This window comes from Labeo rohita, chromosome 13 (assembly GCF_022985175.1).
Source record: "Labeo rohita strain BAU-BD-2019 chromosome 13, IGBB_LRoh.1.0, whole genome shotgun sequence".
In the NCBI taxonomy this organism is placed as follows: Eukaryota; Metazoa; Chordata; class Actinopteri; order Cypriniformes; family Cyprinidae; genus Labeo; species Labeo rohita.
In genome coordinates, this window is record NC_066881.1 from 13,468,077 (window position 1) to 13,494,138 (window position 26,062).

Sequence of the window (26,062 nt, forward strand, 5' to 3'; positions counted from 1 at the left end):
TAGCCGGGTTGGTCGGTCTGCCTGGTAGGGAGCAGCATCGAGCCGCGGAAAGCAGTTTCCGTAGCTGGGTGCTGGTGAAGCGCGAGGGCCGAGGGCTGCCTAAGTGGGTACTATTCAAGCTGTTGCCCATTTGATTTGGACTACCACAGACCGCTCGAGCGCAGAGTTTGCAGCACCCTGTGGTGCTCCGTGATCCCACGCCAAAAATGACCAAATGCTACCGTTCCTAAAATGTGCGCAAATTGGAGTCAGCCGTTTGGCTTCATGAGCACTCAACAGTACACAAGGACACTTGCCACCGTTTGTATGTTAATATATGTGCGAGCGAAACTTTCAAAAGTTTTAAAAAAGTACAGGTTGCACTGCGGGGAAGAAGGGAAACGGACAGAAGGCGCTAATCTGGCATTCTAACATTCATCCTGCTTTTGTGATACAGTTAGACGCACTTCAGGATGATATTCTCATCTTTCAAGCAGTTGAAAGAGCACAATTTCATTTACAAGCATGTGAAGTTATGCACAAACACTTCATGTAAAAATGAACCGAAAAACTTGGCTGGCATGCTAACACAGGAAGTACAGCAAAGTAAGTGTTCACACTCTCAAACCTCAGATGTTTTATAGCATTTATTCAGCTGCACTCGGTCAGTGTAAATCGCACTCCTATTTCCTGTCTCCCGCTGACAGGCTCACCCCCATCCCTCCAGGAGCGAATGAAACAGCCCAACCTGAGCCGCCCGAGTCTCGTCTGCGGAACGTACACACCCTATATTTACTCGACATCCAAACCATATCTATTAGCGTACACGTCAGCCTCTACATCGCTCGCCCCGTATCGCCCCCCCCTCCACCCTTCGTTTATTCCCCCCCCTCTTCGCTGCTCCCTCCCACCCTTTTTCCTTTAACTAAACTGGCTCTGGCTCCCTCCATCTGGTCCCCTTTCCTTCAGCAGCCCCGCACCTGTTCACACCTCCTCTCCTGTTGGACCGCATTGAACATTTCCTCGGATGCCAGGGCTATTCTGGCACTCGCAACCTCTCTGTCATTCAATCCATCTGTCAGAAGTGAACTTTGTTTACCGCCAGCTTCTGCTTTCTTCTTCAAGAAGCGCAAAACCCCCTCAAGGTCAGAGGCAAAACGAATTGCAGACGCCACCAATTTACAAACAACCCCCTCCCTTTCTATAAGACACCCTTATCAACAAACCAACTAATCACGATAATCATTTTTTTCTTATGTATCCGAAGAGAATCTGTTGTGATTTGAAAACGCACACAGAGGAAGGCGAGATGTGTTCGCATATGCTGTATAAATATCCACATTTTCAGATTAGGTCAAGAAATTGCACAGTTTTGATTTGTGTTTATGTTAAAGACAAGGATTTCTGTTTTGACAGAAATACAGAAAATGGATTTTTGAATAGGTTTGTGAAAAAAAAAACTGCTGAGGATAGTTCATTCAAAAATTCACCCTCATGTCATTCTCATCTAATTCTTTCTCACATGGAACTCAAAAAGAGACATTTAGTAGAATATCCAAGCTGCTCTGTTTCATACAGTGAAAGTGAATGGTGACCAAAGCTGTCAAGAAAGATTCTTAGTGAATAGATGTTCCATTATTGAGGGAACTATTCCTTTAAACCATCCTAGTAATGTTTGATAGGCTTCTGTAATGTGCATTCTGGGACGAAGTGCACAAACTGGACAGAAATAAAAGCGGAAAGATGAGAAGGAGGAAGAGAGGAAGAGAACAAGACAGAGCGCTATCCCTGGGTGAAACAGCCTGTGACAGCGCTGTTGAGGCTCGCGCTCTGAGCGCGTGACGCATTTCCACAGCCTGGGTTGACCTGGAGGGGCTTGTGCCAGACCCCCCACTCGTGTCACCTCACACAGGAGGCCCGACTAAACTGCGCTGCCTTCATCATCCCTCCATCACACACCAAAAACGCTCTCCAAAAGCCCAACGTGCCCATGCTCAGAAATCAAACCTGCCACAAAAAGCGCATGGTCGGCGCTGAGCTAAACAAACAGCGCTTTTAACCCAACGGGGTGTCGGGCTGCCGGGTCTTAGGGTTGTGCCCATCTCTTCCGCTCCTGTTTCATGGCAGGTTTTTGTGGGAGGATGCCCGCTTTGTGATGGACTCCTTATGCCATCTGGAGAGTGGAGTAGATGGGGAGAAAGAAAAGAGGGGAGACGTATAGAGAAAGCCATGATATGGGCCTTAAAATATAAATTTACTTTTTTTTAAAAAAGTTATATTTTGGCTAAACAGAGCAAAGATGCTTGATTAAATGAAGCTCTAAAATAGAAAAAAATCAAATACAGCTGAGCCGATGAGCCAAGCACACTAAAATACACCTCCAGAAACATGTGGACACCATTAATCAGAAATCAGCACTCTGGCCCCAGCTACTGCTAATATGGAACCTATCGGAATAATAATAGACAAAAGTCTATTATTGAAATTGCACTTGTGGTGACCAAGAAAAAAAAGTGTCATGGAGACTTCGAAAAAGAGGAGGAGAAGGAGAACAACCCAGCTTCCAGAAACAGTAAGTAGGGCACTTTCTCTGGGCAGAGTTGGCCCAAGTGAGAACAGTTGCACCCGACAGATTTGCTCCCACTTTGCCTGGGGACTGGCAACATTCTGTCCTGTACCATCATGACACAGAGCTGGGCCACGGCACTGGAGCACTTCTCAAGACACATGGACGTATAGTTTTAGTAAGATAGAGAGTTCCTTCATGATGAAGGACTGAAACTGAAACTTCACTCTTATAAATATTTGCTTTGACAAAAGTATTATTTGCTAATTATGATTCTTCACTAAAAGAGAAGATGAAGAATGCATCACTTACACTACCATTTAAAAGTCTGTGATCTGTAAGATTTTTCATGTTTTTAAAAGAAATCTCTTCTGCTCACAACCATTTATTTTATTAAAAAATAAAATAAAAAAGTAGTAATGTTGTAAATGTGTAATTGATTGCAATATATTTTAAAATGTAATTTTCAAGATCATTACTCCAGTCTTCAAAGTCACATGATCCTTCAAAAATTATTCTAATAGGCTGACTTGGTGCTCTTATTATTATTGGTGAAAATAGCTGTGTTGCTTAATAGTTTTACAGGAAAGTGAAATGTTTTTTACTAACTTTTGAACAGTGGGGTATGTATATATATATATATATATATATATATATATATATATATATATATATACACACACACACACACACACACACACACACACATTTAAAAAAAAATGGAAAAAAAAAAAGTATGAATGATTCATGGTACACTATTCATATTAACATTTTCAAAATAGTGCTTAAAACATGAAATGTAACTCTTAATTTTGTTATTATACATAAAATTGTTCTTGAGTTATGCATTAATTTCTTCGAAAATATGTGACCTTGGACCACAAAAATAGTCATAAGGGTACATTTTTTTTAAATTGATTTATAAATCTGAAGCTGAATAAATACGCTTTGCATTGATGTATGGTTTGTTAGGATAGGACAATATTTGCCAGAGATACAACAATTAAAAAAATTAAAATATTGAGAAAATCACCTTTAAAGTTGTCCAAATTAAGTTCTTAGCAATGCATATTACTAACAAAAAATTAAGTTTTGATATATTTACGGTAGTAAATTTACAAAATATCTTCTTGGAAAATCATCTTTACTTAACATCCTGATGATTTTGGCATAAAAGAAAAAAATCAATAATTTTGACCCATACAATGTATTTTTGGCTATTGCTACAAATATACCCTGTGCTACTTTTAACGGTTTTTGTGGTCCACATATTATACTGTATTGGGTATTATTGATACTAACTGATAATTGATACCGAAATTTTAGAATCACATTGAATTTATCACAGGAATTATTACACACCAAGTACCAGTAGTAGTGACATGCCATAGCTGCTAACATTTCCACTAAATACGAAGAATTCATTAATTTAGCAATGTCAGTATTACAGTCTGTCATTGCTCATGTTTGAAAGGAAAGTATGTGCCATGTTTGGAAATATTTTCCCCTCTGTGCAAATTGCACAATGTTTCAAACATATGCATTCTGTTGGCAAACGCCGCTAGCTGTAGCGGCAGTATTGAGAACGAGAGTTGTGTGTTCTCTTGTGTACACTACATTGTCCTCTTAGGGGCCTGTAAATAAATGACACATATGTAATTGCCTTGAACTTGGTTACACTGTTAAATAATGGAGCAAACTGCTGGCAATGAGTTGAGGGCTTGCTTGGTTGAGGGGCATAGCCTCTGGCATTGCATCTGGTCTTATAGGCCAGTGGAGAAACATAATGCATGGACAAGAAGAAGGGGAGGAGGGGGGGAAGAATCACTGCTGATCAATGCAAACATTACACATACACACCGAGCTTGATATTCATATTCTATATGCTGTTCTGTACAGGTTCATTCTATTCCTCTATTCTAGAGTAAATCTTTAACTTTTAACTTCATGGCTGGTGCAGTAAAATATGATATGATTGTCACTGAGAGATTAATTAATTTGTTTAGAAAATTGGAAAGTAGTTCTGTTTTCCCATTGCAAAGATAATTAGGTTTATAAGACAAATTACAATAACCAGATTTCAGCTGTAAACACGCAGTTAAAGCATCACTGGACCAACTTCTTCTGGATCAATTTGCAACGTCGCTATACCGCGTGACCCGAGTTCACAAAGTCTGCAATGTCGTCTCTAAGACGTTGAGAATAACACAAGACAAAAGCCCTCTTCTTGCCCTCTGCCGTGTGAAGTGGAGGAGGAGCCGGAGGCCAGCAGCCCTGCCGGCAAGGCGTGAAGACGTGGCAAGGTCTCATCCCAGGCCAACGGGCACACCACTGTCAACATCATGACACTCACTGGGCGGCTCGCCGGCACTCTCCCGCCTGGCCGGCAGCGGTCCCAGCTGCCCCATCCGTTACTGTCTGATTAGTTCTGCTAAGCAGCCCCTCCCCTCCATGCCCCATCGCCATCTGCTCCCCCAACAAGATGGCTGCCGCCCAGCACCGTGCACACCGCCCCGCTACCTGCCAGTGCCCGCGCCCGCACTCACCCCAAAGCGCTAACACGGCTTCTCGTGGCTGGCGGCGGCCCCCGTTTCGTTCGCTACTACTTCTGACAAGGGGCGGCGGGCTACGCTCTTTTATTTGCTGTCGGATGGTACACGCGCTTCCCGCCGACTTGGTTTGCAGCAGTTTGGTGGCACGGCAGACTTTGCTCACCGCGGCAGCCTCCCTCTGGCGTGGGGCTGCATCTGCTCACTCTTTTATTCATTTTCCGATTCTCCACCTTTCAGGGGATTGTCATCCTCCACGCGTTCACGCGCGGACGAGGGAAACCAGAGAAGCGTGCAAAGTTTAATGGAATTCTGGGGTGGGATGAACAACTTTTTAATGCCAACGCTGCAGTTGGTCTCGCGGTTCTCGTCGGCCAGTCACAAGAACTTAGCGAGTGTACGAGAACTTAGCGAGAGGACGAGTCAATGACACACCCTGACAAAAGACAAGTGGTGTTGAATATTGGGTCAATGACATAGTAAAATTACCCTAAGTTTAAAAAATCTAGTTTAAAACACATGCCAGTAGGGCTGGCCGATAAAATGGTAACAATAATTATTGCGATATAAATTTTCCTCGCTAAAACGATAACAAGAGATCAAAAAATGTTCAGCACAATGTTTATGCACCAAAAGCGCAGCGAAACAGCGCATCATGGACCGTTTTCCGCTCTGCTAGAGCAGATGCATTTATTCGCTATTAAGTCTTGATCACTTGACCACTGAACAGCCTTGTGAGATCCAGTGTGACGCACTTGAATTCGGTGAAAAACACAAATGATTTGCTGATTTGAACTAGTTTAAAGCCGGATAAAACAGTGCTGACAATCAGGAGAAACACTGTGTGCAACGATACAGTCAGAAGGCTTTTTAATCTACAAATCGCCATCATTTACAATGGATTTACTGTGGTAACACTACCTGCATCATGGTGTTGTGGCAGAACTGTGGGATACTCATATTGAATTTTATTATATTATTAATGTAGACATGTATTTAATGTATTAAAGGAGTAATGGAGTATGATTATAGTACTTTTTGTGATTAAGCTACAGCGTTTGTGCATTTACACTAAACGTATTTATACTACAGTTTTTCATACCAATACATAGAAACCATTTATAGTTAATTTATAGAAATTAATATAGAAACAAAGAAATTAAATTTATAGATATTTATTTTGTTCAGGAAAACTGACTGGAAAAGTGTAAATAAATTATATATATATATATATATATACACACACATACATATATGATGTTTTAGCATTTATTTATTTTTCTAACATTTAGCTTTTGACTTTTGACTTTATGAAAACATATAAATGACAGCTTAATTAATTTTTTAATCCTGTTTTTAGTTATTTAAAGAAAAATGCATTTTACAACATGGCTGCTGCAAGGTATCAAACCACATCTTGTCAATCATGGATTATTATTATTATTACCATTATATTAAATTATTTTTATATTTTAGTTTTTTTTTTGTTTGTTTTTTAATCCCCTAGCTTCATATGACATCATGACATAAATAAGAAAATTTACTGTATGATAACTTAAAAGAAACAGCGGACTTAACATGGGCCTTTTTTCATAGATCTTTAGGAAATATGAAGAAGGAAGTCAAGTGATGTCACTGGTGTGATTTTTATTTCAAAATAAACAATTTTTACACCAGTGACACAACTCCAGGGAACCACTACTTTTATTAAATATATATTTATATTTTTATATTTATTCGGCACATTTCTGACCTTAAAATAAAGCACTTTCCCTCTGTACATGGCAGTGGAGACAAGCCGTTTTGTGGTGCTTGGAATTCTATATTAATTTAAAAATTAAGGAGATGTGATTGTCCTTTTTTTTTTTGTTCTTGTTTTGTTTTTTTACAAACATGATCAATTATTACATTTTTGAGCAGTTGCACAATGTGTCATTTTACAACCTGAACTAAACTTGCCCTATAAAGGTCAAATTATCTGCTATTTTAAGACTTTTTTTTAATGAGGCTTTTTTTCTTCATTATAATATCACAACAGTTGTGAAACCTACACATTTTTAACTTTTCAAAATTATGATATCTATGATAGGATAAATATATTCAAATCATTGTTTTTATGAATTGCATTTTAAAGTTTCTGAATGAATTAATAGAAAAAAAAGCATCAACCACTTATTGACCCACTTACAAAATAATGCACAAAATAAATCACATTACACTATAGAAAGACACCCAGGCATAAAATCAGATTAAAAAAATTGATGTCCAGTCTTCATCTGTGCTAACATGTTTAACATGTCCAGCAACAGCACAGATGTCAATATAAGCCAGATTCTCTCACAGCTCACAGCGAAGCCTTACTCATGTGGACAATCGAGCACCATCAAGCCTCTCATGAACGAGAGACTTTTTCTCCAATAATTCCACTTCACATACCAAAATAAGCCAAAGAGAGATGGGGCTGATCATTTCATATCCCCAAAAACTTCTAGCAGGCTTTTTTCTTGTAATTCTCCATCCCCCACAACAGCACGATTAACCAATCGGTAGCCAATATGGTGGAGTATGAGGGTTTACTGCGCTCAGAGGGCCAGGTTCTCTGCTAAGCTCTCGACAGAGAAGTTGTGAATATTTCCTACTTTCAGATCCATACTTATGCCTGAAGGTTCTCCTTTACAAACCGCAACATGCTTCTTGTTGGATCAAAACTTCGAGCCCCGCTGCCAGCGTCACCGCTTGCTTGCAAAATTTCATGTTGCTGAAGAAGAGAGGGAATTTGGAACAAAGCGAGCCCCTGTGTCCCGTTCCAAACCACAGTGAACTCCAGCAAACACAGAAAGGCAAAGGGGAAAATCTGTTGCGGCTGGTAAAGCGACACGGCAAAACAACGCAACTTGGTGTTTTTTGTTTTTTTTATATCGTCGCACATTTTTCTCTCTTTATTTTCACACCCTATGGGGTCTGCCGAATGTTGGGAGAGGTGGGAGGGTGGGTGCAAGAGAAGGAAGGAGTGGGGGAGGGATGACAAAAAGGCACGAGCGCACAAAAGCAAACAAACAAACCGAATAAAGCCTGGGCTCAAAGCCGTCAGAAGGCAGAGAACAGAGCGGCAGGATTATGATAGATCCTCTGCTGCCCAGCGCACAGCTGGCTGATGATCCAATACTGGAGCCGCCGGCCCTCCCCAGCATGTGCACGGGGGGCCTGGGGGCCAGAGCGAGAGGAAAAAAACTGAAAAAAGCAAAAGACAACTGCTTTGCCCATCCGTTTGGTGGGAGCTGTGATCATCCAAGCTGTGAGACGAGAACGGAAAGAGTCAAAGTCTGGCTTCAGAGGGCCTGGTTGAATGAGCACCCAGCAAAGGGGACGTGACACAGAGAGGGTCCCCGCGTGACCGTCCCCTGGGCCGCTCAGTCGCAGGGTCCCCCGCAGGTCGGTACGCGTGCGTTTATGAACGTGTAAAGGTGGTGTAAAGTAAAGACAACAGGGAGATGGGAGAGAGAAGGATTAGCCTCAAGGAAGAGAGAAAGAATGCACAGATGTCTGCTGCATCTGTGCACTACGGCTGGCCCAAAGAACCTGCCCTGGCAGCCCACGTCCACACCATGCATACAGTGGCTAAAAGACTCTCCGCTGCCAAAAGCAGGGCCTGTCAGCGGCTTAACCACTCTGATCTTCAGCAGGCCATTTTGTTGCCTCATCTAGAAGAAGCAGAGAGCATTTAAAGGCCAGCATCCTGCCCGAGCTTTTTAATGCTAATTCAACCTCATTTAATCACCGCAAAATCTCTTACGTTTCAATAACGCCCTGATCAAAAAAAACTGAACTACAGACTGCCGTAATACACTCACACAGAATTTTCTTCAATAATTTAACAGCAAAAAGTTGTCAAAAGACACCGGTAATAAAATCTATAAATGGATAAGCCACACATGGCCATTACAAAAAAAAAAACAGGAACTTATTTGCTCTACTCTAACAGCCTCCATGACAGTCAATAACAAGTCCAAAAATTCACAACGCATGTGCTAAGTACTTATAAATGACCTTCATACTATTATTTTCAAACGTAAGTTGTATACATGTATTTAAGTTAAAGCATAAGTTAAAATGTATTTACAGTATACACTGTCTCATGCTTTCTTGAAATGCATTCAGGTTTTCTTGAAACCATGTAATAAAAAGGTTATTTGTGATATTTTGCAAGACTTGCCGACTTAGGGATCTACAGAAGCCCTATATAATTTCCTGTTTTAAGAATTTCTTGTCACACCACACTAACTGATTTAGTGAACAAAATCTGGTCAAAGTTTTTCTAAATACTGCATTATTATGCCAAAATAATGCAGTTAATATTTATTTTTTTTATTTATTATAAATAAATACATTTATTTTATAAACATTTAACATTTAATTTACTTATTTATATTAAATATAAATATATTAACTTAATAATCTGTTAATTTAATATTTATAAATTAATACAATGTGCTACTACTTTTACTTATTATTTTATGGGAACAACAACAATGCAGTTTTTACACTATTAATCTTTGTTAATGTTAGTTCACAGTGCATTAACTAATGTTAACAAACACAACGTGATTTTAATGATGCATTAGTAAATGCTGAAATTAACAGTAAGTAAGATTAATAAATGCTGTAGAAGCATTGTCCATTCTTAGTTAATGTTAATGTAGTTAACTAAAGTTAACTAATGAACCTTATTGTAAAGCGTTACCAATAATACAATCTACTTTGTCAGAATTTCAGTCTTCTGCCATCACTATGATCACAGGATGTTTCACTTTGACTTTTCTGAAGGTATGTCTCACATATCAAAATAGTTGTAGAGGTATGAACTGCATATTTTCTGCACATTTTTCTGTGTAGACCAAACTAAAGTGGTGTCTACAGTATAGTAAATGTACATTAAAAAGCAGGTGTACTGAACTAACAATGCAGGACTACATTCTTCCGCTGTGTAATAATGTCAAATACAAGAGTTTGTCTAGACCTGCTGTTGCAAATAATCGATACTCCGCAAAAACCATCTGGATCATTTTCATGCACAGTGGTACTTTTCCAAATGTAAACAAATGACTCAAATTATTCACTAATATTTCTGCAACAGCATGCATCTTTATGCTAATTTATAAACAATACATGACCGAGTCTTAATACTTAAGTACTGAATTCCCTTGCGAACAGATGCTGTCCCTCCTCTGCAGCTGTGCAGCTCTGTGGCAGATGCTGGAAAATCTCCACTTCCTCCAGAGGAATGGAGACCCCTGTGCCATTCAAACCCACTGAGGCTTCAGCACTGCGTACGCTTACCGCTGGGGTAGGACACATCCACGGAGACATGGAAATGGATGGCTTCATTGTGGGCAATCATTCAATGGGCACAGAAATGCCATAAAGCCCAAACAGGAAATCTAGAGCAGTGATTCCTAAATAGGCACGCGTATACACCATGCTCCAGGGATTATATAGCAAGAATTTGATTAAAACTTCTTTTCATTTACTTCATGTATATAAACTCAGAAATAAAACTATTGTGCATGTGTCAGAAATGCCAGTTAAAGCGGATGAAAATATACATCACAGTTCAAAGCTAGAGGTTGTTAAGATTAAAAGTCTCACATTGATTTGATCAAAAATATAGTAAAACTGTTTTATTTATACTGTAGTAATATTCTGAAATATTAAACTACTTAAATGTAATTTATTCCTGTGATGGCAAAGCTTGAATTTTCAGCATCATTACTTCAGTCTTCAGTGTCACATGATCCTTCACAAGTAATATTTTATATTACTACAAATGTTGAAAACAGTTTGTTGCTTAATATTTTGGTGGATTCTTTGATAAATAGAAAGTTCAAAAGAACAGCATTTATTTGAAAAAGAAATGCTAAGTGTCTTTTTTTTATTCATTTAATGCATACATGCTGAATAAAAGTATTCATTTCTTTAAAATAAAACCTGCCATCAAACTTTTGAATGGTAGTGTATATTTGAGTATTAAAATTACTTAGTTAGAGCGCTATCCAATCTCTGCATGAAATGCATAGTTATATGCAGTTATTTTCAGTATAATTTTCCTTATTGTAAAATAGGTAACCACTAAATTCTTTTTGACCTGATTGCTTCAAACTTCCTGTACATTATATTTCAAACTATATGGCATTTAGAGAGCACAAAGACACTTTTAAGTAAAACACTTCACAAAAAGAGGTTTTTAGATATACTGTTCAAAATGAAAACAAACAATATATTTGTATTCTTTGAAGCTTTCAAACTGTCATGCTTCATAGTTAATGTGATGAATTAAAATAACTGCGTTTACTTTGATTGGACACCTGTGTGAACTTAAGGCGAACAGACTTCACAAATCCACTAAAAGTCTTATCAACACCACCTGATTAAAAGTAACTGCAAAAGATGACTAAACAAAGTTAGTTCTGAGAGAAGCGTCTAGCATCATTTGCAGAACACATGGTTTAATATTTTAAAATATACGCAATGAAATCGTCCATTTACTTTTTGGGGGCCACTATATATTTAGTAGTACTAAAAAAAAAAATATATATATATATATATATATATATATATATTTAAAAGATACAGAATGTTCCTTTGGGCTTTGCTGGCAGTAACTCTAATTTATAGTAATGAACTGTAAACTGTTAAGATGCACTTAACGGCCATGTAAGTGTCTTACTGTGCCAAAAACACTATCTCTCATATATAATAATAAGGGTGGGAGGTGTTAAATATGATCTATTCTTCCTAATCTGGAGCTATAATCTATTTGCTTTCTAATAAGACGGGATTAGTTGAACAAATGTTACCGAAAAACACTGTTTATTCGCTTATCACCTATTCTGGTCCCATTTTCATCAGAGTTTGAAGAGATTTTCGCAAGACGCATAGAAAATTCGAAATCAGTTGTCCAAAGCTTGAACACATACAGACAAGCATTCAACACAAAAGGTGCCACTGATTCATAAGACAACATCTTTGCTGTAATATCTTCGGATAAAATAAAACAGTGATAGCTCAATGTCTGCTTTTGATTTAATTAACTGGTGTGAATTTAATTTAACAACCAAAATATATTTATATTTATGTTTAACGCCAGCTCATTATCATGGCTACGAATTACGAGTGAAATGTGCACATATGTGGAAAATGTATAAATGTATGAGAAGCCACATATGCACTACTCACTCCATACTGATTTACACAAATAATGTGAATCAGAGTAACAAAGTTCCTGTCAGAAGTATTAACTGATTTCAACTTTACTCCTCGCTAAACTGAGTGATGTTATCGAGAGAGACAGCATGTGCCCCTCGCTCCGGCCCTGTTCTCCTGGTGCGTGGTGGACTGTGGCGGTGGCAGCCGGTGGCTAGTGGCGATTTAATAAAGTGCGGGTGCCCTCCTGCCGGTGTGCTGGCACTGCACTGGGGCCAGTGGACGGGCGCAGTGTTGTGGCATGTAATAGGATTAAGGGGGTTACCTGGTGAGGTGCAGTTGGCGCTGGGCGCGGCTTAGCCCCTCAGCCAGGCCGGCTGCCTCCGCCCGGGCTCGGCCCTCTGCCCTCTGGGCTTCCTCCAAACGCTGCCGGCAACCGTTCAGCTCCACACCCAACTTCTGTACTTCCTGAACCCCATGAGAGGGGAGAGAGAGACCAAGCAATAATTCATTTTTGCATTAACACATGTCCTTAGTGTTCAGTGAAACTTTGTAAAAAAGGCCTTTTTATTTATTTGTTTATTTTTTGAATACAGAAACTAATTACCAATTTGCATCAGTAACACTGTAAATCGCAAAACTGGTTAAAAATAGCTGTTGATTTTAAAGATAACAAAAAAGGCAGATTTTCTCAGTGTGGCCGATCAAGTTTCTCTTACCTGCTCAGCCAGTTCTAGTTGACGTCCCAGTTTTGAGCTGATGTCTCTCACCTCTCTCTCTGACTCCTCTTTCTTCAGCTGGGCCTGGCTCAACAGAAAACGCAGCTCCGCACATACCTGACAAAAAGCAAACATGCAGCTCAAAGCAGCTCAAAGTCCAAGGCAGGTTTCAGTACTTCTGTCTGCTGTTCAGGAGAGAACTGTTAATTCACATACTATAAACTGATTCATTAATGAGATGTTTGCTGCGCATTTCTATCAGCACCATAAACTTCTACTAGAGCTGTTGCGGCATCAACTCCATCAGCTTAGCAAATAATATAGTTCTACTGCCATCTAGTGCCTAAACATTCTCCATACAAAGATGACTGAACCAATTAATTTATATATAAAGGTAAAATTTGCTATTCAAAGAATGTTAAACCTGAAAGCAAAATTGCTTTCTTATTGCATATTGTGGATGATATTATGAATTTATCAGTGCATGTTATTCCAAAGAAAAAAAGGCATGTTTTTTTCCATTGTGAAATAAAATTGGAATTTATATGGTGAATCACTCACTTTTCATTTAAAGTGACCAAAGTGACCAACCATACACTAGTTTGAGAGATATAACTTGGCAACGTTAAAGAAAGATGAGACACATCACTGAGGCAACATTAAAAGTATAGTTCACCCAAAAATGAAAATTCTGTCATTAATCGCCCTCATGTCATTCAAAGCCTACAACATCTTCTATCATTATCGGAAGACAAATTAAGATATTTTTGATGAAATCCAAGAGCTTTCTGACTCTGCATAGCAACACAATTGACACGTTCAAGACCCAGAAAGGTAGTAAGGACACTGATAAAAATGTCCATGTGACATCAGCGGTTCAACCATAATTTTATAAAGCTATGAGAATACTTTTTGTGCACAAAGAAAACAAAAATATCAACTTAATTTGTGTTTCGAAGATGAACAAAGGTCTTACAGGTTTGGAACGACATGAGGGTGTGTAATTAATGACAATTTTCATTTTTGGGTGAACTATCCCTTTAAAAGAATAATGAATTTTTTCTATTGATTTCCAGAACCTGGGGAAACAAATATGAGATAACCACAAAATCATGAGAAATTCATCACCAGATTAATATCAGGTTAAGCGTACAGAGCATTAGGAAAAGCACAGTAAAAATCAGCAATCTTTGACTGTTTTGGGGAAGGCTTTCAGTGGGCTGTACCTTGCTGCTGTCCGTTTCCTGTGCTGTGAGCTTCTTATAAGCGTCCTCCAGCTGAACATTGAGTGAGTTCCGGTCTCTCTCTGCCCTCTCCAGCAGACCTTCCAATTCAGCCACTTTCTGAGACAGACTGGTCACCTTACAGTGGAGAACATTACAATTATATTAGTGATATTAATTAATATTAGCTGATTTCACTATATAACTTCTAAGTCTGGCTTGAATGTCCAAATACTTTTTGGGACCACTGTATAGGACTGTTTATACACTTAAAATGAGGTACAAAAAAATAACATAAATCAGGGTTGCCAGGTTTTCACAACAAAAACCCATCCAACTGCTACAAAAACTAGCTCAAAACATGCAAAATCGGGTCCTGGTGGGTAAAATCCACATTTTTTGGAGGGGCTCCAACGTGCTAAAGATTAAGTTATTGGGGTTGCTTCAACCTGCAGACATGATAAACAACCCGTGGCAACAGTGTTTACAGTTGCATAGTAGTATGAATAAGGAATATTTCAGATTCTGCACTATTTCTAGGTCACTAAACAAATTAGTAAATTAAATAATTTAAGCAAAATGTGCACAGACTTAATAATTTGGAAATCTAATTTCAACTGAAGTTCAAAATTTTATGCAGTTAATACAATCTGTAATGTAGTAATGTATTAAAATATAAAAAAAAGAAAGTAGGCTGGTTGTGGTCATTACTTGTAAGTCACTTTGGATGAAAGCATCTTCCAAATAAATAAAAGGTAAATGTGAAAACATAAAAATGTATAACAGGAGCTCTAGTAGTCTCTGAAATTTAGATCCCACTAGACTCTAGAACGCCTAATGTCTTCTTTTTACAGGGTTCCCACACCTTGATTAACTTCAAATTCAAGGACTTTACAAGGACTTTCCAGGTCCAATACCCTCAAATTCAAGGACTTAATGTGGGGATACATTTCAAGTGAGAACAAGGTTACATCGCGTTAACTTGTAAGATACATTGTTACAGTTTTCATGTGTCAAACACAACTACGCAAAGAAGCATTTTATTCAAACTTCACAGCCTATTTTTGCAATGTTTCACGATGTGTCTGTGAAACATTGAGGTACGATCGTAGTAGTTTTGTGCGGGCATGAACATCATGGCAACATACAACACAAAGTACCTCACGCAGGAAACACTTGTATGTGTAACGGGTAAATGTGCATAATGAATGTAAATTAAGCAAGCTAGTATGCATAGGCCATAGGTTTTAGTTGGTGAACTAAAACATTAGCGGACCAGAGGGAATAATATGGAATTTTTTCCAGAAAAATTCTTGCACAAAATAAATTCAAGCACTTTCAAGGACCTGTATCTATTTTGTTCATTTTCAAAAACTTTCCAGGGCCTTGAAATATTTTTTTTTTTTTCAGATTTACAAACTTTCAAGGATTTCAAGGACCTGTGGGAACCCTGTTTTTAGTTTGGTTTAAAATTGAAGCTTTTGTTCAATTCTGATATTTAGTTAATAACAGTGCAGAACCTTTTTTTTTTGCATTGTATCTAAAATCATCTGTGACCCTGGACCACAAAACCAGTCATAAGGGTCAGTTTTTCAAAATTGAGATTTATACATCACCTGAAAGCTGAAAAAGTTCTTAGCAATGCATATTACTAATTAAAACTTATGTTTTTATATATTTACGGTAAGAAATTTACATAATATTTTCATGGAACATGATCTTTACTTAATATCCTAATGATTTTTTGCATAAAAGAAAAATCAATAATTGACCCAAACAATGTATTTTTGGCTATTGCTACAAATATACCCCTGCTACTTAAGACTGGTTTTGTGGTCCATGGTCACATTTGTCAAAACTGTAGTTGTGTACCATAATTAAAATGACACTAGAGGGCAGCATATACTAGCTTTGTCGAACCAACCAATCCTTTTGAACAAAGACAGCCATAATATTCAGTTCAATAAAATATAGGAGCCTACATGTAAATTAAGCAAACAGCTCTTATTATGGTAAGCAACTAACAGTCTGGGCGAGCTCTTCTTTCTCTTTTTTGCTCTCTAAACGCGCTGCTTCTCTAGCCTGGGAAATCTTCTCCTGTTCAGATGCCAGCTCTCTCTCCAGCCTCTCCCTCTGTCTAGTCAGCTCATTGTGGAAGTGCTCACACTGCACCAACGCCTGCAAGTGCACATGGACAGACCAGAGGTCAAGATCAATGAGTACACGTAATCACATTTAGCATTCAAGATCATGCAAAACAGTAAAATTCATATTCAAATCAGCGGTGTTAGCACATACTCTTGTCTTCTCCAGGTTTGCCTCTTCTGCCATCTCCACCGCCTGTTTGACCTGCTGATAGGCGGCCCACTCTCTCTGCTGGGCCTCAGTCTGACTGGCCCTCAGAGAGCACAGCACGGTCATCAGCTCATCCCGCTCTCTGACAAAGACACAAACACAAGCATCTCATCAGGTTACTGAAAGCAGCCATTGATCTGACACATAATCAGGACAGCAGCTGATTAGCTTCATGACCAGTCAAGACATTCAACATTCAACCTTGCTGTGAGGAACAATAATTGACTGAATACACACATAGATCAACTAAGGTGGTCAAAGGAGCCTATCAGTGTTAATTAATCCAGAGGTTTGGCTCCAAGGTAGTTACAATATCAATATCTCTCATGTGAAGTTAGTAAGCAGGATTAAAAAAAAAAAAAAAAAAAAAAAAAAAAAGTAAATCAGTCTTATAAAAATATTAGGCTGAATGGACTTATAATTTGTAATCTATAATAACTGTAACCTATTAAAAAAAACTATAAAATCTATTTTAAAAAATATTTATAAATTATATGTTATAAATATAATTTTATAGACATATTTTCTTTATTTTAATTTAATTAATTTATAATTTATAATACTTATAATTTATAATTAGTGTAAATTAACCAAGAGGTCTGGCTCCAAGGTAATCACAACATCAATATCTCTTAGGTCAAGTTATTTAGTATGATTAAAAACAATTCACATTTTTAAATAATTGTTACAATTTTAAACAAAATATGTATAATTTGTAATCAATAATAATTAATTTTAATCTATAACTTCTATATAACAAAATCTATAAAAATGTGTATGTATAATTTATAATTTAAAATTTAATTTGTTTAGAAATTATAATATTTATAACTTATAATCAGTGTAAATTAACCAAGAGCTCTGGCTCCAAGTTAGTCACAACATCAATATCTTATCAATATCTATTTTTTTATTTATAATTTATATTTTATAATTTAATTTCTTTATCATTTAAAATACTTATTTATTAAAATATATTTTGTTTTACTGTTTGGGATCAAATACATTTATAACGTTACAAATGCTGTTCTTTCTATTTATAAAAGAAACCTTGAGAAAATTAATAAAAAGAAATATTTCTTGAGCACAAACTTAGCATATTAGAATGGTTGCTGAAAATTCAACTTTGTCATCACAGAAATATTTTAAAACAGAAAACATATATTTTACATTCTAATATTATTTTTAATATATCACAGTTTTACTATATTTTTGACCAAATAAATGCCTTTCGAAACATTAAAATCTTACTGACCCACACCTTTTGAACTGTAAAATTAAAAAAAAATAATAAAAAACATATGAAATAAAAAATGCCCACATATTCTATTTGAAATTATTGTAATTTATCTAACAGAATTACATTATTATTAGGTCTTGGAATCAAGAAAATTAAAGCACTAAAAACACACTTACTTAGTGAGTCTTTCAATGCTCTGCACATGGACATTGGAGTGCGTCTCTGCCAGGACTGCTTCATGCTGGGCACACTTCAGACACAAACCACCCACACGCTGACCACTGCCCGCCGCCACAGCCATTGCTTCTTTGTGCCTCAGTCGTTCTTTCGTTTCCTCATATTCCTTCTGAATGCTCACCAAGTCTTTCCTACACAGACATGTGCAGTAAGAGGGCACTTTGTTATAGTATGCATATGTGATGACCGACTGATCCTATTGGTGGACTGAACCGCAGTGCAAATATTGCATATGCACAATCAGTACACTGACTATTCCTAATAGCAAAAGAAGCACTATAAATCACAATGGCCAACACTCTGGCAATCTACATCTTCAGCAGGGAAGTGTTCTAACACCATAAGCATGCAGAATGCATGATAAAAATATATTTTATGTCACATTTTGGTTCCTTTTAGCAATGCAAATGAATAAAATGTGTAATTCAATCATTGTACCCACTCAAATTGTAGGAGTGTATTTTAATGTGGTCGGGATTCAGTGAGGAAAAAATGTTTTAGGCTTGGCCACTGATTGAAGCCCACTTACTTCAGGGAGACCACTTGAGCCTCCAGGGTCTCAGTTTGTGCTTGATAGAGACATTTCAGCTGCTCCTTAGACAAAGAGATGGAAATTACAATTTTAGTGCACATTTATTGAAGTCACATTTTCAGCTACATGAATGTTTAACCACAGATACCATTTCTTTCTTCCATTTGTGGTCCTCAGCTTGATTTATGGAGTCAAGTCGTTGCTTTGAAGTCTTTTCTGGTGTGCGCTCCATGTTTAACTGAAAAAGATCAATAAAATTTGGGTCATTACAGTCCCACATTTGCCATTTCTGTCAGCAAAAACTAAAGGTCTCATGGAGACGTACCGTGCTATCTACAAATGTGTATTCTTTAAGAGTTTCTTCAACTGCCTTTGCTTTCAGCTCCTCGTGTAGTTTCTCATTCTCCACTATGACCACTCTCACTCTCTGTTTCATTCCAAGAAGTTCATCCTTTTAGAGAGGAAACAACACAAACAGTACAAACACATAAACAATTTCTATAAAATTCCCATTGCATGACCAGTTGTATACTACTGGCTTTATCTGGGGAAACTCTCATTATAAAACTCAGAATGCCTCAGACAATAAAATCACTGATAATATCTTTTGTTAATTAACAGGACTGACCTTGCAGAACTTGACCTCAGCCTCCAGGTGCTGAATGTATTCAGACTGATTGTGGATGATGGGAACCAAGTCATGAACACCAGGCAAACTGCTATTGCCCTTGTCTGTGATTCTTTGCTAGACAGCACAATTAATATTCTTTCAATTAATATTGTGAAAACTTTAAATGAAAGCAAACTAATGAGCAAATAGTCAAAAAGTTTTTGCACAGAAAGATTTTTTTTAATGTTTTTAAAGAAGTCTCTTCTGCTCACCAAGCCTGCATTTATTTGATTCAAAGTACAACAAAAACAGTACAATTTTTAAATATTTTTACTATTTAAAATAACTGTTTTATATTTAAATATATTTTAGAATGTAATTTATTTGTGTGATCAAAGCTAAATTTTCAGCATCATTACTCCAGTCTTCAGGGTCACATGATCCTTCAGAAATCATTCTAATTTCTGATTCAAGAAACATTCATTATTATTATTGAGTACAATTTTATTATTTAATGAATAGAAAGAGCCAAAGCATTCAAAAGCTAGAAGTCAGTGTAATTTTTTAATTGAAATTTCTATTTAGCAAGGATGCTTTAAATTGATCAAAAGTGATGAGGACATTTGTCATGTTACAAAAGATTTCTATTTCAGATAAAAGCTGCTCTTCTGAACTTTCTATTCATCAAAGAAACTTAAAAAAAAAAAAATTCTACTCAGCTGTTTTCAACATAATAATAGTAATAATAATAAATGTTTTTGAGCATCAAATCAAATATTAGAATGATTTCTAAAGGTCATGTGTCTGGAGCAACGATGCTAAAAATTCAGCTTTGAAATCACAGGAATAAATTACATTTTAAAATATATTCAAATAGAAAACAGTTACTTTATTAATATTTCAAAAATGTTACTGTTTTTGCTGTATTTTGGATCAAATAAATGCAGGCTAGGTGAGCATAAGTGACTTCCTCAAAAAACAGTAAAAATCTTACTGTTAAAAACTTTAGACTGGTAGTCTACATATTACATAGTGGTACTGGTAGTACATATTACCATAATAAATTAAAATATTGTAATATAAAGTATAGTGCATTAATATGCTAATTAAAAAAAGAGTGTAAGGAGTGTAATGACAACTTTCACCGTGGTTAAGTAAGCCAGCTAAATCATTTTAACGTTAAATATTTTGTTTAATTAGAATACAGAATATAAATTAAAATTACATAATCACATATAAACTAAATTAAATATATATATAATTTAAATACATTTACGTTGAAAGTTTTCTGATGTCAGTTAATGTTCACATGACATGCAAGTGAACTAATTTTTTTATACTTAATTTAAATTTCATTTTTATGATAAATTAAAAACATGATTAGCTTTTCATCAAATTGCAAACCCCCATTCTAAGAAGCCCTGATTTAATTGCTTAACTCAGGGCTTTCCAAAATGGGAGTTGCAAGCTGATGAAAAGCTAATTCGTTTCATTTCTGATCATTAGTTCCAAGAATAACTGGAGTACCTTTCCTGTTATTTTCCTTTTGGAAGGAGAAGGCGATGCAACATTTCCATCTTTGGACTGCTTTTGAAGCAAAGAACGCAGCTGACTGACTGCAAAAAAATAAAAAAATAAATAAACAAATTTCACAAATAAGGCTACTCATCCAGAAGATCTTTGCATGTACTGAATATTAATACACAGCTACAATTTTCAGATGCAACTCAATCTTGCATTATAATAATTTGTCAGAATAACACGCCTCCTGCATGATCTGTACCTGCTTCACTCTGTTGAACTGGCATAGCAGGGTTTTGCAGCACAGGACTGAGGTTCTCCTGCTGCTGCTTTGGTTCTGAATGCTCAGAGTCAGAGCTGTGGCTGGCCAGCATGCTGGAGAGATGCTGGATACTACGATTGGCTCGCTCTGAAACATTGCAATGATACATTTTAGTATGCAAAATAGGAATATGAAGATACCTTATAGCTCATCACATATGCAGTAACAAGTTTGAGTATTTGCTAACTGTGTTGCAAGAGCAAGTGTTCACAATGAGTATGGCTCATTTTAAGTGTGAGTAAACGGGTCCATACTTTGCTTTCTGTAATATTGTTGCCAACCTTACAGTTTTGTAGACAGCAACACTGGACTGAAATGCAGCATCATATTTTCTGTTTAAAAACATCACCTCTCAATGTCTTCTGCAGTGCTCCTAATTCCTCCTCCTCGTCAGAGTCCAAAGACGGTTTCATTATTGCTTTAAACACGTAATAACACCAAAATGTTTGTAAATATACCGCACAATTTTCAGGCTCACTGTTACTGAAAGTGTTGTTGTATCTTATCAATGAACGACGTCCAAATAGACGTCAACGGTTGCATGGCAGAAGCTCACTTCCGTAAACCGCGCAAAGACAACTGGAACTTGTAGTTTTTACGGCGTCAAATTGACTAGGTCTTTGCGAGTAAAAAACTACAAGACGGGCATTTCCGCTATTCACAATAGCGTCGCACGAACGTTATTGAACGTTTACTGTTTAAAACGCTTATTATTGTAAACATAATACTTGCGTTCAAATTTCATTCTAAACAGGTCAATAAAAGAAATCATCTATAAAATATTTTACGCTTGTTATTTTGAGTAGCAGTCACGTATGAGGACACGCCCACCGGACTGTGTTGGAACTGCAAACGCTGTCCTACTTGCCTGATTCCAGGCTGCCGTATGTCGCCGCTATTTGTTAGGAATAACGAAATTGCTGCTGAGCAACTGAGGCAAAAAGGAGACGTGGGGATACACACTGGGCTGGGCTACGAAAACCGTTTAGCTGCTGCATTGAAGCCTGAGGTAAAACTGACAGCGGAAAGAAGAGCAAGGGTGAGTGAATATTCTTATACATATACATATATAAATTACATTTAATGCACATAACAATAAGGCATGTACAATAGCGCTAGCGTATTAACGTTAATGCATTTGCTCGTGTTAATCGTATTTTCCCATAAGCCTGTGGTGTAAAGAATTCACGCTTTTCCTGTGATCTGATCTGATCGTGTGGTCAGGATACCGTAAATGTAACAGCAGGACACAGCTAGCCAGTTCGATCATATTGAATGAATACACTAGCACGAACATCGCCTGTCTTTATATGTGTGTGTTTTGAATTAACGCTGTGCGTCCTTCGTTGACTTCAATGATACTCTAATACACAGAGATGTTAATTTATGTAATACATATAATAGTGAGTTTGATTATATGCATTAAGGAGACGCAAGCACTGGTCACCGGTTTGGCCGAACGCATGGCATCTTGCTTATTATCGTAAATTTAGCTTCCGATCGCGGCGAACCATTAAAAACGACAATATTTCAGTACAGTAAGTCGGATGTGTATGCGATGATGTGCATGATTTGCCGGGTACTAGTGCACACTGTGAAGGGCACTGCGCAGAATCCTTTGTTTTGACAAAGGGTCTTGTTTTGTTCTGCTACATCTGGCCTACATGTGTTTTGATTGCAGTGTTAATGACACATTTTAACGCTGCAATTGTTTATACCCTGTTATTAAATATTTGTTATCTGTAGTTTCAGAGGAGAAACAGTATAGTGTCAAAATAGGCGATCGTCTTGACAGTGAATTGTCCTGTGTGTAATAGGGTTTGTTACTAAATTAATTACTAGTTGAAAAGGGCACGTTATTGCCTAAAACTGCATATAGAGACTGTGTCTTAAAACCTAGTGAGTTCAGCTGCTACCTAGACAGCATTTTTGGGTGTCATGTTGACATATTCAGCATCTTTAAATGTGAGCATATCAGTTGTTATTTGAACTCCACTGGAGAGCTTCAGGACTGAAGTTGTATAGCTTCAGTTTGACCCTGCTTTTTTAAATATGAATTGATTTGAAACATGTTCCTTTTTCTGAACTTCTCGAATACGTTAGTGTCAAAAAGTGACAGACTAAATTGCACAAAAAATAAAAAACAGGCATGGCATGTTTATTTTTTCCCTTGTCGTCTTTTTTGGGTGTAACTCTTATTGCATTGCACATTTCATTTGTATTTTCATTGACTAATCTGTGCTTTTCTCTCTAGGTTTATGAACCAGCTGTTTGTTTATACATGTTGTGTCCAGATCCTTTTTAATGCATCTTGTTGGGTTCCATCATGCAAAATTGTCACTATATTGTCACAGTGACAGTAGTATGTGGCAGGTCTTTGTTTTTAATTTTAATTTTTTAACTGCCTTTTAATTGTTTCTTCTCTTGGCACAAAAACAAAGAAAAACAGATAACTGAATGGAATTAATTTCATATTATTCTGCATCTTTTATGGCTTGTGGGACATCATATGTCTGGTCCCGAGTAAATCTACTAAAAAGAAACAGAAAAAGAAAAAGAATGCAACAATCCTACATCCAGACCAAAACATATCCCACACTGAGTCTGGGGCTTTTACAAGAAATCTTTCTTTTGTGAACCCTGGGCCCCAAATCATTAATTATTTATAAGTCAGCATCACTTCCTTAGTTGGATCACGTTCACTGACCAATCCAGTGAGCTTCCTGTTGTTAAACGGAAGTACCAAGTGAATCTGGATTCACAAAGAAGCCACAGAGAATTAGTTACAAAAACATTATTATCTGAGAATTAGTATATAAGTTAGCAACAAAAAAATGTATATGCATTTTTTTTAAGTTTAATAATAGCTTCAGTTTTTTTCTTGGCTCTTCTCCTGTCAGCGCTGTATTGCAAAAGCATATAAATGGCTGTCTGTCTGTCTGTGATGATCAGACGATTGGGTTATTTCAGGCCAGTCTGGATTCTGTATGCCTACTGGCTAACCTAATCCTGCTCTTTAGTTCTGACCTATATTTGTGATCCATTATTTGTCCCCCCGCTGATATCTGGTGTGCTGATTGGTAATTGAAGTGCATGCAATCGATGCCTAAAGGTGTATAATGGCAGTCAGAGTAAGCGATTATTGATAATATACTACTGAAAACACAGTTCTCCTCATTCATGTTCATAACATCGCAATGTTATGAAGATTTCAAACTTTTGAACTTGCGTTTCATTAAAGAATCCTGAAACATATAACATCTTTCACAAAAATTAAGCAGCACGAGTGTTTTCAACATTGATAATGATAAGAAAGGCTCATGTGACACTGGCTGGAGTACTGATGCTGAAAATTCAGCTTTGCCATCACAATAATATATAAAAATAGACTGACCCTAAACTTTTGAGCAGTAGTTTAATTCATTTAATAAATAGCTTGTTTTTATTCTGTCTTTGAAAATTATGAGCATCCGAACAAGCAGAAATTCCCTTTGGTCAGAAACATTTACTGGTTGTTGATTTGCATAAGTAGGTCTTTTGGGTCAAGTATGTCATTATGCATGTTTATTACCACCCAACGGGCACATTTTGTTGTGTCTGATAGGTCTAGTCACAAGTGTATTAGATTTGGATTAATGATGGATCTTTCTTCCTGCTGCCACATGCTGATGATGTAAATGAGATGTCTGCTTCTCATGACCATATGGTACTTTTACAGCATCCCCAAATTTGCTCTCTCAGCTTGTTTTACTGCATTGGCTTCATTTTATGTACATAGATAGGGCGTACATATGAATGAAAGTGAATTTTTTTACATTTCATGATTTTTAAAGAGACTGAACTCTGTTTGTCTTCTGTATATTTTTATTCAGTAGTCATAATATTGCCATTGTGAAGTATCACAATTGTCCAACATCTTATTAGTAAAGCTTATGATTTTAGTTTTTTTAGTTTCAGTATTTTTAGCAGTGTTCCTTCAAATACCGTGTGCAGCTTTAGCTGTTAATGTGCAATCGCATGTACTGTTGCTCTGAGAAATTTTGCAGACAAGAAACTTTATCTGTTTCCAGTGCAAGCATCAACTTGAATTCAAATCAATCTGAATGAAAGTCCAGCCACTGTATTCTTCCCATGGTCTGTGGATCGATTTCTCTCCTAGCATTAGCATATAGAGATGTGCTTAAAATATACTGTCTGGTGGTGACTAGTCAGAAGTGTAGTGAGATGCCTTTTCGTGTTTGAAACAGAAGGCTCAGTTGCCCTCGGGCTTATTGTTGCAGCATCTGTTTCTGGAAATAAGAATCAATTTTTTGATAATGCAAACAAAGTGCTTTGTGAGAGGAACAGAATAATGGAGATTTAATTTCTAAGCGTGGTTTCTACAGATGAGTTAGATAAAAGCAATGAACCGAGACTGATTATTTAACAGTGTGTGATGCTTCAGTGATTTTACCTCTCTCGAGATACTGAAGATAGCAGTGAGGTTGACGTTGACTTTATCACTTACTATTTTAACAGTGTTTATTTGCCTCAGAACGTCATGTTACCTTCAAGGACCTTTACATGGCATTCATAGACCGGAGGACTTAACTGTATTGTTGAACGTCGCATCTTGTCAAAGAGCGACGTTCATGTTACACTGCATCTGCTGTACGTGAACCCTGTCTGTCATGAAGTGTTAATTTGAAAGTGATAGTTCACCCCAAATTGAAAATAGGTGTTTACTCATGCTTATGTAGCTCCAAATCTGTTTTATTTTTTTATATTGTGGACCACAAAAGGTGCAAAATATTCAGATGCTTTTTATCCGTCCACCATACTATAAGTCGCATCAGGTCAAAATTGCATTGTTGAGAAAAATACAGATTGTCAGCCAATAAAATTAACATTTACAAACATTATAGACACTATAAATATGTATTTTAGTTCTCCTCACTCCACAAAACAATTTTTTTAAATGTAACAGTATTCAGAACATTTAAAAAAAAATGCTAAGCATAAACAAATTT

The 26,062-nt window shown here is 36.9% G+C and overlaps 2 protein-coding genes across 2 annotated transcripts in view; one reads left to right on the top strand and one right to left on the bottom strand.

Moving 5' to 3' along the window:
- The window catches only part of sdccag8 (SHH signaling and ciliogenesis regulator sdccag8), a 55,673-nt gene extending 34,075 nt beyond the window's left edge, over positions 1-21,598 (bottom strand). Inside the window, exons 1-13 of the mRNA XM_051126365.1 lie at positions 21,403-21,598; positions 20,994-21,140; positions 20,738-20,826; positions 19,229-19,345; positions 18,926-19,051; positions 18,749-18,838; positions 18,598-18,662; positions 18,008-18,199; positions 16,535-16,673; positions 16,262-16,414; positions 14,240-14,374; positions 13,014-13,130; positions 12,620-12,762 (exon numbers count right to left, since the gene is read on the bottom strand). Coding sequence (XP_050982322.1) covers positions 12,620-12,762; positions 13,014-13,130; positions 14,240-14,374; positions 16,262-16,414; positions 16,535-16,673; positions 18,008-18,199; positions 18,598-18,662; positions 18,749-18,838; positions 18,926-19,051; positions 19,229-19,345; positions 20,738-20,826; positions 20,994-21,140; positions 21,403-21,466 — 1,577 coding nt within the window. The 5' untranslated portion in view covers positions 21,467-21,598. The remainder of the gene's footprint in view (positions 1-12,619; positions 12,763-13,013; positions 13,131-14,239; positions 14,375-16,261; positions 16,415-16,534; positions 16,674-18,007; positions 18,200-18,597; positions 18,663-18,748; positions 18,839-18,925; positions 19,052-19,228; positions 19,346-20,737; positions 20,827-20,993; positions 21,141-21,402) is intronic.
- Positions 21,599-21,906: 308 nt separating this feature from the next.
- The window catches only part of cep170aa (centrosomal protein 170Aa), a 46,810-nt gene continuing 42,654 nt past the window's right edge, over positions 21,907-26,062 (top strand). Inside the window, 1 exon segment of the mRNA XM_051126036.1 lies at positions 21,907-22,092. The gene's annotated coding sequence lies outside the window, so the exon portion shown is untranslated.